This window comes from Equus przewalskii, chromosome 28 (genome assembly GCF_037783145.1).
Source record: "Equus przewalskii isolate Varuska chromosome 28, EquPr2, whole genome shotgun sequence".
Taxonomy (NCBI): domain Eukaryota; kingdom Metazoa; phylum Chordata; class Mammalia; order Perissodactyla; family Equidae; genus Equus; species Equus przewalskii.
This window is the reverse complement of record NC_091858.1, coordinates 2,748,697-2,760,633: the sequence shown is the minus strand read 5'-3', so window position 1 is coordinate 2,760,633 and position 11,937 is coordinate 2,748,697. Positions and strand designations below refer to the sequence as shown.

The following is an 11,937-nucleotide window of genomic DNA, read 5'->3' as shown; positions in this document are numbered from 1 at the left end:
GAGAAAAACCCAGGAGCTCAAAGTGCCGAGGCAGCCCCGGGCATCGTGGACCCATCTGTTTGGGCTGACGTATGTCCCTAAGCATCTCCTTCAGCCTGGGGCTCTGTGCCGGCAGGAGTGTCCCCTGTGTCAGGCAGGGCTCGCCAGCACCTCCTCTGTCCTCCACGTCCACCCTGCCAGTGCCTCCGCTGTCTGACCTGTGCCCTCCTGTCCTCCTGCTACCCTTAGGCTGAGCCAGATGAAACTGCTGATCTGTGTTTGCTGTGTTTCGACTGTTTTTGCTTTATAAGAAAACGACAATTTCATGCAATTCAACTGAATCCTGCCTACATTTTAAAGGAGAGAAATGGATGCTTGGAGCGGTCAAGTAACTGGCTAAAGTCTCAGAGGTAATCGACAGCAGTATCTAGATTCGAAAGCCAGTTCGCCTCCTCGTGAACTTCTGAGGACGCTGCTTTTAACCACATGTTCATAGCGTGGGTCCGAGAGCTGGCTGCTTGGGTTTGAACAGCAGATCACTCACTTACCAGCCTGTGACTTTGGATACAGACTTTTCCTCTCTCTGCTTCAGTTTTCTCATCTGTAAAATGGGGATAATAATAATCAGTATTGTCCAATTTGTGGGGTTGGCTTGAGGAGTGAATGAGGGTACCTAAGCACAGAGTTTAGACAGCGCCTGGCACTCAGTGAGCACTCTATAAATGAGAGCTCTTATCTTTAGGCTTCCTTTAGTACTTTTTGTCCTGCTCCAGTAAATATACCAACACACACACACACACACACACAACTCCTTTGTCTGCTAATATGATGCCCGAGGACTGAGAAACTCAGTAGTAAGAGACCTTATTATAATGCTAGGTAGGTGGGAGATGAACCCCTCTCCTCAGGGCTCGGAGCCTCTCACCATTTCCCTTCATCACGGGGACTGAAACTCCGCTTTAGGGTCACTCTGCTAGATTTCCCCCCCCTTTCCTTTATTTTCTTTAAAGGGGGAGTAGGGACTGTCACTTGTAAGGAGTACAGCTTTGATTTATCATTCTTGATATCCAGCCAAAGAGCCTCTGAACCAGGGGAGCGCAGCACGAGGACAGGAGGCCAAGGGCGGTTCTTGGAAACAGTCCCTAAATCAATCCCAGCGGGGGCGCGGGAAATTCCACCGAGTTAAAAGTCTAGGAAGCGGTGTCAAGTTCACCCCAGGAGGGCCGGGGTGAGGAAATCCCCATCTCCCCTGTCCCAGAAACCGCTCAGGTTGAAGGCACTTGTCTTAAAAGGACTCTGGCGTCTTAGGGCTCAGCTTAGGGCTGCGCTTTCATCTCAGCGAGCACAGCCTGTTCAGTTTCGACCAGAGTTGTCTAGAAGCCACACACACCCTCCCAGGGTCACCTAGGCTGGGGTCCCCGGGTACAGCCGGCCGGCGCGGGCACGGGGCGTGGCCGGACCCCCGCCTCCCTCACCCCCCGACGCCGCGGTCCCTTTAAGACCCGGCCCGGCCCACGTGCCCGCGACGTCAGAGCAGGAAGTGTTTGAGGAAGTGGCTCTCGGCTGGCAGGTTTAAGATTCCCGTATTTTAATGTCTTGGGGTGGTGCCAGAGACCCCGGTGGTGCCGCCCAGCCCCCGCCTCCCCCGCCCCGGGGAGCCGCTCCCCCGCCCCGCGGCCCCGCCGACAGGTGAGTCCCCCGGGCGGCGCGCGGCCCTGGTGCCACCTGCAGACCCCGCGTCGCCTCTGCCCTGGCGGGCTCGCACCTCCCTCCTCGCTTGAGGCTCCTGGAGAAACTTATGTCGAGTTTAAAAGTCAGGGGTTCAGGGCGTGGAAGCCTTTCCCTCGTGCGGTTGGAGTCGGGGGCCCAGAACAGCCCTGGCGGGGGCTCCCGGGGGCGGCGTCGAGGTGGGTGGCTTTGGGAGAGAAACGTGATTCGGAACGTAGAGTCTCCCCGCCACCTCGGGCAGAATGCGCGTGGGGCGCGGCGACCCTGGCGGGGGTCCCGGGGGCCCCGTGTCGAGGTCCCGGGGTGTGGGCCGTCGTCTCCCTTGGGTGACTTTCCTCCCTGCGTGCTTCCACAGCCGCGGAGGTGGGGTAGGGGACGGCGAGGAAGACAAGTTTGCTACCCAAGCCGAAAACCCAACCAACCTAACTGGTTTATTTACAAAACGAAAACCAGCTCAGTTTCTTCTGCTCCCACACTGAGGGGCAATGATATCTCTCACCTTCTCCATCCCCATGACTTCCATTTTGTCTTAACCTTAACCTTTTGCCCCCCACCCCAAATTGCTTACAGAGTTAGCACGGCATCGCTATGAGCTGGTCACCTTCCCTGCCGACCCAGACATGTGGGGCCTGGGAAATGAAAGAGCGACTTGGGACAGGGGGATTTGGAAACGTCATCCGATGGCACAATCAGGTAGGGCTCTGTGCCGCTGGGAAGAGCCAGGGGCCGGCCGGGGAAGGGGTGGGGAAGACAGGCTCCCCTCTCCCGCCTCTGCCCCGTGCTGGTCCAGGCTCACCACCTTTGGCCATGGGCTTCTTGGGAGAGAGTGCGAAAGGGAGATGGGAAGAGGGCTCCAGGGCTGCTAAGCTGTCTCTGGGTTAGTGATCTCTGAGCTTTATTGACTATGCCACCTAAATAAATAGGAAAAGATTTTAAGTTTTCCGCCTCAATGATATATATTTTAAATTATCTATCTGTCCTGACATTAGACTGTCATGCGCTAATCTATTGTGTACTAATATATTACACATTATAAAACACACAAAAATAGAAAATTTTGAGCCAACCCTGATGGCCTAGTGGTTAAAGTTCGGCGTGCTCCACTTCAGTGGCCCCAGCCCAGGTCTGGTTCCTGGTGTGGAACTGTACCACTCGTCTGTCAGTAGCCATGCTGTGGCAGTGGCTCACATGGAAGAACTGGAAGGACTTGCAACTAGAATATACAAGTATGTACTGGGGCTTTGGGGAGAGGAAAAAAAAAAAAACTTCAAAAACAGAAAAATTTAAAGGATGAGAATAATAAAATATTTGAAAATGTCTTAAAAATTAGTTTTTACAATATTTACTAATTATGATGTCTTCCCAGGGTTGTTTGCAGTACTTTGCAGCACAAAATATGGAGATCTACATGAAAGTGAGAATTATTGTTAAGGATAGTAGATAAAAATCTGTATTTCAGATAATTTTTATAATTTTGAATTTTGGGGACCAATTTCTTTTTAGATCTGGTGAGCCCTCATTGTTTTTACTCCTTATGTATCTGACATGAGTTTCTCATCTTGGAAGTGTTGATTCTTCCATATTCCCGTTTGTACAAGTGTTACGTGTACTGAAAAATCTCTGCGGCAGCCTTTTTAAGCCACTCGTCCATTTTATGAGAGTTCTTTGATTAAAATTGGATAATACAGTCCGTAATTCCACCTAAGCAGGGCACATGTAACCTTCAACATGTCCCCACAGGCCCCTGTCCACCCCTTGTCTTTGGAACCCCATTGACCTCAGGATACCTCAAGTACCAGAAGTGGCACTTGACCTGACAAGTGGTGTGAGGAGGGTTTAGTATCAGAAAAACTTAATTTCTTTTTTATTTTTTTGATTCCAGTCTTGGATAACCCCTGGAGTACATATACCCAATTTGGAGACCACTGCTCCAGGGGACCCTCACTCACCAAATAGGTGAGAGTAGCTTCCTGACCCAAACTTCAGACCCACTGAAGTCCTTGAAGGAAGGCATCTGCTTTTCAGTCAAGGGCTGCTGAGCGCCCTTTTCGACTGAAGGGATGGCAGATTGCAACCCACTTCCCAGGAGCCTGGCTGCAGCGAGCAGCGGGGGTCACGGAGCTACTGGCCAGCATGTCGAGGGTCATTCTGGTCAGCTGACTCCCGTCCTCAGTTTGTTGGAAGACATTCCAGGCCCTGCCCTGAGCCCTGTGAGCTCTGAGTGGGTGGAATGACCCCTGGAGGGATGTGGCAGCCGGAGCTGGAGGCCAGAGAACAGCTTTGCAGGTGGTAATTCCCATACCCGACTGGCAGGCTAGGATCCCAGCAAAGCCCATGGCTGAGGAGGCCTTAGAAGCGCAACTGGCTCAAATCTGTTCTGGTCAGAGTGTAGCCAGGAGCCCAGCATTGTAACAGAAGAGCCAGATCGTTCCATGCGCCACATATACCTGGTCTGGCCTGCTTCTAAACGGGCAGGGATTTTAGAGTTTTGACTACAACAGATATCTTGTTGCAGCCGAATTAGAGACATCTTGGTTTCCTTCAAAGAGAGTTCTGTCCGAATGTGCCACGTATCTGTCATCTCTGGTTCAAAATGGCCTCCGTCTGCTCTCTGGGCTTGGAAAGCTATTGTCAGAATTTCTTTGAGGCTTTATAGATATGGCCTAAGGGGGGTGTGTGTGTGTGTGCGTTTGGGTGTTTGGATTAGTCTTCAAGAATTAATACTTTCAAGTTCCTTCCCCTGTTCAAAAACCTTAATTTGTTCTTTATTTTAAAAAACCCAAAAGCTAAACTCCTCATTCTGCCGCTGGAGGCCCCTCCATGGTCTGGCCTCACCCTGTCTCTCTAGCATTACGTCCCCTTGTTGGCTCCCAACAGGTTGGTCGGCTGAGCCCTCTCTGGGACAAGCCTGTCTGTCCTGGACAGTTTTACCTAAATCCCGCCCGTTCCTCTGGGACCAGCTGTACAGCTCCTCCTCCATAAGCCGTCATGGACTCCTTCGTTCTGTGGGAATTGGTTCTCCCATTGAGTTCCTTCAGCTCCACTCCTTTGGCACGCCTCGTGCACTGCCATTTTGTCTGTGTGTAGGCGTGTGTCTTGTCAAGGCTCTAAGTTCCTGGTCAGCGAGGTCTTTCTGGTTTTTGGTTTCTTTCAATTCCCCCATAGCAACTATCTCTATGTTACACACATATTAGGGGCACAAAATGATTCTGATAAATGATTTTGATAAAGATCTTTTTGGAAAAGAGAAAGAGCCGTTTGTCAGTAATTGTAATTGTAGACTCCGGCTGTGGTGAACGCGGCATGAGAGAGGGGCCCAGTGCAGCGAGACCCCGTGCCAGGGCAGGCCCAGTGCAGCGAGACCCCGTGCCAGGGCAGGCCCAGTGCAGCGAGACCCTGTGCCAGGGCAGGCCCAGTGCAGCGAGACCCCGTGCCAGGGCAGGCCCAGTGCAGTGAGACCCCATGCGGGGCGGGCTCAGTCAGGGGTGGGGAAGGCTCCCCCAGGAGATGGCTCTTGAGCAGAGGCTGAGGGATCGGTAGAAGTCAGCCGAGCAGAGAAGGTGGGAAGAGAGTTCCGGGCAGAGGGGGCAGCTGGTGCCGAGCCCCTGTGTGGGGGGATGCAGGGTGGGGGGAGCCGGCTGCAAGGGAGGCTGGAGTGTAGAAGGTGAGAGTCGGACCCTGCTGAGGAGGTTTTGTTTTTATCCCAAGAGCAACGGGGAATCTGTTGAAGGGAGGTGTGCTCTGACTGCGGGGACACCTCGGAGCGGCCCAGGCAGTGGTGGGCTGGGAAATCAGCTCTCTGAAAAGTCTCCCTGGTGGGGAGTGTTGACCGATTTTCACAGGGTAACTGCTCCCAACCTGGCTCATTTCAAGCCACTGATAGTTTCACAACCAGTTCTCACCAAATTCCTGAATATTTAACAGTCGGCTTTCAGGGACTGGTACTGGGACACCACTGGCACTGCCCTGTCTCGTGGGGAGACCAGTTATGAAGCTTTTGGGGTAGTCCAAGTGAGAGACTGGATGGGCTGACGGCGGCGGAGCTGGAGGGAGCGGGCAGAGTTAAGAGCTGTTTTAGGGGTAAAACTGACGGGGCTTAGAGACGGGATAGAAAGTGGAGGGGCTGAGGGAGAGGGAGAGGTCCAGCGTGCACAGACACCTGGTGCGCGCTTGCTGAGCCTGGCTCAGTCCGGGCAGCTCTCTCGCTCCTCCTGGGCTGTTCCTCAGCTGGAAGAATCCCTCAGGCTGCTCGGGGTGCTTAGGGGAGGGTCTTTAATTGATGTTCAGGATCAGAACGGGAGCAGTGTGGCCTCTGGTGGATGCCCTCCTGCTCAGAGCCTCTTGAAGAGAGCAGCTGGGATGGGGTGGTCTCAATTGCTTAACTCCACTCAGGAATGGTTGTACTTCACACAGCAACCGTGGACCTTGTCCTGATACTCCAGAGATCCATAGACTTTATCTTGTCTACAAAAGAGAAAATATTTTTACTTTAGCACAAGAGAAATTGCAAAAAGAACCTATGCCTCTGTCTCCTTGGCCAGGGAAGTGACACCTAATGGTGAGACCCGTTATTTATTGAGCACCTACTCCACGCAGATTGGGCTAGCATTTTATGCACTTTCTCTCCAGTCAGCACAGTAATCCTAAAAGGACGTAATGCTGTCTTTACTTCCACTTTATAGCTGAAGAAACTGAAGCACAGAGAGGTTAACTCACTTTCCCCAAGAGGCTAAGCTAGTAAGTGAAAGAGCTGGACTCTGCACCTACATCTATTTGTGTCCCAGACTGCACCTCACGCCTTCCCCACTGTGGCTTGTAACTTCTCCATCATGGAGGATGCAAGCTTAGGGTCGCCCCTAGGACATTCTCAGGACCCCACGATCCGTCTAAACCATTTTGAAGCACTAAAGGAAAAACTCTCCTTTGGAGGACAAATATATAAGTTTTCCTCATTAAACAAGAACTTGAAAATAGGTATTTCCCAGTGAGGAAGGGCAGTGTAGTAAATGACCCACCTGTTTCCTGAGTGTTTTGGTCCTTTTGCCAAGCACGGGCCTGGACCATCTTTGCTATGTTGGTGTTTCCTTAAGTCTTCAGCCCAAGGGTCAGTGCAGTGTAGACAGGCTGATATTTTCAATAAGATCTTTGTTAAATACAAAGGAAGAAGAAAAGATGACCTGAGTGACCTCAGCCTGCAACACCTTTTGGGAATAAGGGGGAAAAAACAGAGCTTGCAATCACACACACCTAGGTTCAAGTTCCGGCTGTTATTGCCAGCGTCGTGGCTTTGGGCCACAGCCTCCCATGTGGATTTGGAGGATGCTAAGATATTGATCCCCTTGGCACTCAGCATGCCTCGGCCGGACATGGGGCGGCTGCTGTCTGGAAGCATCTGGAAACGTCCCAGGGTTCCTTGCAAATATCACATTCTCTGTGAACTTTGATGTGAAAGAGGCTGGGAAGTGCCACCGTAGGTCCCAAAGGATGAGTGTGAGGATGAAATGAGGTGATGTAAACGCTGGCTGTTATAAAGATATAAAAGGTAAGGGATTGTTAATTATCCCTTCTGTGAAGTAGTACTAACTTTTACTTGCCCCTTCAGTGGACAAGACTAAGTTCACTTCAGCTTATCTGTGTTTTGAAGTCTTAAAGACTTTAGTCAGTCAGTTCACTAAGAATTTATTGAGTGCTGGCCTAAGCTCCATCAGGGATCCATGAGGGAAGAAGCGGTGACCCGTCCTTAATGTGCCTGTGCTCTAATTGAGGAGGTAAAATGGAGACTTAGGAACATATCAAATAAGTCTAAATAGAAGCACTGAATTGTGTGGCCAGAATAATGGCTACTATTTATCACGAGTGTCCTGTGTCATTTGTGCTTGGTGCTCTATCCCTCTTGTCTCTCCTGAATGCTCAGTTTCTTGAGGAAATGGAACTTCAGCAGGATCTTGAAAGGAGGAAGATTGTAGATAGTCTGACAGGAGAAGAGAAGGCAATTCAAATGGGTAGGGCAACATCTGCCAAGGGTGAGAGAAAGGAAATGATACTACTGCAATTTACTCAAGGCCCCCTCTGTACCAGACACTCCATCTCATTTTAACTGACAACACCGGGAGGGGTAGAGTCATCTCCATCTTATGGATAAAGACCCAGAAGCTAAGGAGTGGGGCCAGTGTCACACATTTACCAGGTCAAGGATGAGGGAGTTACACTCTGACCTACTTCGCCCCTGAGCCCTCGTGGGTGAGTTTGGAGGCCGCTGTGTCCCTTAGATGTTTACACTGAAGGTAGTGGGTTGAAGTCAGAGCCCTCTCAGCATAGACTGGTCAGTGCTGTTGAGTGAGGGGCAAAGCTACAGCCAGCCCTGGACCTTTGACTCTCGGGCCTTGGTTCTGTCTCTAGGATCTCTCAGAGCCCAGCGTTGCCGCTCCTTTCAGAAACATTCGTCTTGGAGGGCAGGGCCTGAGAAGGAATGAGGAGGTTATTACTGGTTGCCCCCTTATACCATAGTGCCTAGAGGGTGGTTGCCATGGTAACAAGAGCTGGCTTTCGGAGCCAAGGCTTTGAACGTACCTCTTGGCTTCCTATGAGTTTCCCTTGGTCATTAAAAGAAAGCTGACTTTGGCAGGCAGGGCCAGCTCCCTCTTAGACTGGCGTTCCAGCGTACTTCTGCTGTGGCATCTGTTGGTAGCTCTCACAAGTCTGCAGATGTATCCCCCACCTCCATCTGCACCTTATAGTGCACTCACATTTATATACAAGTTTTGTGTTTTCACATACAAAAGGCAAAGAACCACAGAGACTCTAAGGACCTTCATAATCAACTGCATTCAATTTCTCCATTTTCTCAAAATACAAACCAGTTTTAAATTTTCTCCCACATGAGGAGTCTACTTACTAGACGTTGGATATGAGATAGTTCTGGCCAAGTGTAGGTTTCGGCAGAATTGAGCTGACCCTGGGAAGTTCTAGACCAAATGAAGAAAGGCGCCCACTGTTCTGAGTTGCATTACTGGTGAAGAACAAACTCCCCAGGGTTTCAAAGCCAGTATTCGTTGTCTGTTTCTGTACTGTTCAATTGAATTTTGCTTTCTAGAGCAGGTGTGTTTTTAGCAACAGAAAGTCATTGTTCAGGTTTCTGTTTCAAGTGAAACATACTCATGGCCACTGTGTAAGGAGACTTGAAGTGTGTCTGTATCTGTGGGACATTTCCAGGCTAGGAAGTTAGGAGTTCCCCTGCAGCCGTGGGCCTGAGCTGAACTCTCCAGTGATGGTCTCTGTGCCCTGTTATTCCACAACATGTTCAGTGCTGCTGTTGCTCCAAGCTCACTCTGCAGTCTGAGTTTGAGTATTGAGGCCAGGATCAAATCTTCAGTCTTTAATATCAGTCTGCAATATCAAAATCTATTCCTGGATTCTGGTTGGGCCAGGTCACAGCTGTGTGTTAGGTCCAGTGTTTGCACTGAGCAAAAGACTATGATTATCTACTATTATCTAATGTATAGAGACAGACCTAAAGTATTTTCTAAGTCACTTAGTATATCTGCCTTTCAGGTTTGATTTATCTGTCATTTTTATGAAGGAAGCATACTGTTGGTGGTAGGTGGAGTAATGGGACCTCCCGAAGATATCTCCATCCTAACCCCCAAACCTGTGAAGATGTGAGGTTACATAGCAAATGGGAATTAAGGTTGCAGATGAAATTAAGGTTGCTGATCAGCTGACCTTAGATGGGAAGATTATCCTGGATTTTCTGGGTGGGCCCAATACAACCACGGAAGTGATTAAAAGTAAAAGAGAGAGGCAGGAGAATCAGTGTCAGAGTGATACAATGTGACAGTGACTCAACTGGTCATTGCTGGTGGAAGGGGCCATGAGCCAAGGAATTCAGGCAGCCTCTAAGAAGCTGGAAAAACGCAAGGAAGCGCATTCTCTTTTAGAGTGTCCAGAAAGGACCACGGCCCTGCCAACATCTCGATTTTAGCCTGGTGAGACCATCCCGGACTTCTGATCTCCAGAACTGTAAGGAAACAAATTTGTACTGTTTCAGGCCACTAAGTTTGTGGCAATTTGTTATAGCGCAATAGAAAACTAGCACACTGTTCTGTGTATTGAAGTTAAAATAGGTGCAGATTTTTAAAATTCTTGGTTTAAACTCTCAAGAGTCATTCTGAGGTAACAAACCATGAATTGCAAAATCTTCTACTAAACTGTTACTTACAAGACTGTCCATTGAAACACTGCATGCTGGGGGGGCACTCTCGACAGTGCTCCCTCGTACAGCACAGCCCGTCAGCCTCCTCTCGGGTAGAGCTCTGCCTTCCACAGGCTGTTTCTGTAGCGATCCCGCCTAACAGGAGACTAGCATCTGTAACGTGTGTCGGTGTGTCGGAGCCACTGTTGACGGAGTTACCGTAGAACTGGGGAGAAATATTTGAGTCTGAACACTAATGGGAAGTGAAACTTGAAACCAAATTCAAATCAGTTTGAGAGCAGACAGAGGAATTGGGAAGCTCACGAGGTAGGGGGTGTAAGATTTTGTGAAGTGTAGCACAGTCTGCTTGTACATCGATTGAAGAACAGTGGGATTCTTTTGACATGTTCTCTAACTCTTGAAAACTGTTAGATGGACTTCTGCCCAAATTCACCTCTACAGCTGTGCTAATTGGTTCAATAGCAACAGGATTTACAATTTTTGAAAGAGGTCAGCTCTTCTTCAGAGAGCACCTCAGAATCTAGGCCAAAGATCAGGGTTCTAATAGCAAAGTAAGTGAAGGATACTTACAGCAGAACCTGGTTATCAACACCTACTGCTGCCATGGGCTGCACCGAGGAGTGTTATCACAAAAGTGGACATGCAGCTCCAGCATGGGTAAGCCGTGGAGACAGTAGGCTAAGTGAAAGAAGCCATCACACAAGACCACATACTGTATGATTCCGTTTGTATGAATGTCCAGATTAGGTTAACCTGTAGAGACAGAAAGTAGATTGGTGGTTGCCTAGGGCTGAAGGGGTTGGGGGGAAATGGGGAGTGACTGCTAATGGGTATGGGGTTTCTATGCGGGGTGATGAACATGTTCTAAAATTGATTGTGGTTTTGGTTGCACTATGAATACATCCACAACCATTAAATTATATTCTTTAAATGAATGAATGGTATGGTATGTGAATTATATCTCAATAGAGCTGTTAAAGAAAAAGTAGGCATGTGAGGTCACCGCATGACGGAGAGTTTAACCTCAGCAATGTTGGGATTTGATAGAAGCAACTTACGGGAGTATCTCCGAGGTGTTGTAAGTATCTCTTTTCTGCCATTGGACCTGTAAGGATCAGAAGATGCTTCTACCTTATTTCTGAAGCTTACAGTTCTTAAGTCAGTTTTAGGGATTGGTTTGTTGATCAGTGATTCAGTGGTCTTATTAGACAGCTTCTGCTCCTGTTTGGAGCCTTCCATTTCTCCTTTTTTTAGTGGATGGGTCCTTCTTCCTGTAGGGATCATGGCTAGCTTGGTAAATGTGCGGCTGCGATGAAGTTCTGCACGCGCACACTGGAAGGTCTTGCCACAGTCGTCACGTCTTTTTTAAATCCCGTTCAGTTCTATACGAATTGCTATACTTAAAAGACTTAATGATTCTTTTCAGTATGCATTTTCATGAACTGACAGAACAGTCTGACAGGCCTTCTGGGGCATCCTTCAATTGGGCAACAGTAGAGTTTTGGTGCCGTTCTGAAATCTTTTCTTGTTGTTGGATTGACCGTACCAACCTGCAGGCCGTGGCCCTTCCCCAGGGGCGTGCTGAGTATGGGGCTGGTGGGGAGGTTCTTGCTGCAGATGCACAGAATACACAGGATATTGGTATAGGGCAGCTTGCTCACTAATGGCAGACCAGCTCCCAGGCCACCACCAAAGCCACAACCAGGGGCAGCTGCTGCCCCTCACTCATCCTGGAGGCCCCCATGGGCCCAAGGAGGTGGCAACGCATAGTGGTGACCCCATTGTGTGGCCAGAGCACCCGAGGACAGAGCCGCAGTCCCTACTGCCACCGATGCTGCAGCCTCAGGGTCCGGGAGGATTTTTCTTGTCCGGGAGGACAGACCAAAAAGGGATTTTTGGTCTGTCCCCCATGGCTCCTTGATGCTGCCTAGAGCACCAAGGAAAAGGGAAGAGTTAATCCTCAGGACCTGGTCAGCCAGTCAGTTATTCACAAAAATTTTATTGATTGCCTTCTTTTC

General features: G+C 49.5%; 1 protein-coding gene across 13 annotated transcripts in view; it reads left to right on the top strand.

Moving 5' to 3' along the window:
• Positions 1 to 1,190: 1,190 nt before the first annotated feature.
• IKBKB (inhibitor of nuclear factor kappa B kinase subunit beta) overlaps positions 1,191 to 11,937 on the top strand; it is a 49,340-nt gene continuing 38,593 nt past the window's right edge. For 5 of the 13 annotated variants that reach the window (XM_070598755.1, XM_070598754.1, XM_070598753.1 and 2 more), the window contains exons 1-2: positions 1,218 to 1,668; positions 2,278 to 2,400. In XM_070598755.1, the coding sequence (XP_070454856.1) occupies positions 2,296 to 2,400 (105 nt within the window). In that variant the 5' untranslated portion in view covers positions 1,218 to 1,668; positions 2,278 to 2,295. Of the gene's footprint in view, positions 1,887 to 2,277; positions 2,401 to 3,594; positions 3,664 to 11,937 lie in introns of those variants that run through there. The other 8 variants (XM_070598756.1, XM_070598750.1, XM_070598748.1 and 5 more) reach the window with 4 other exon arrangements.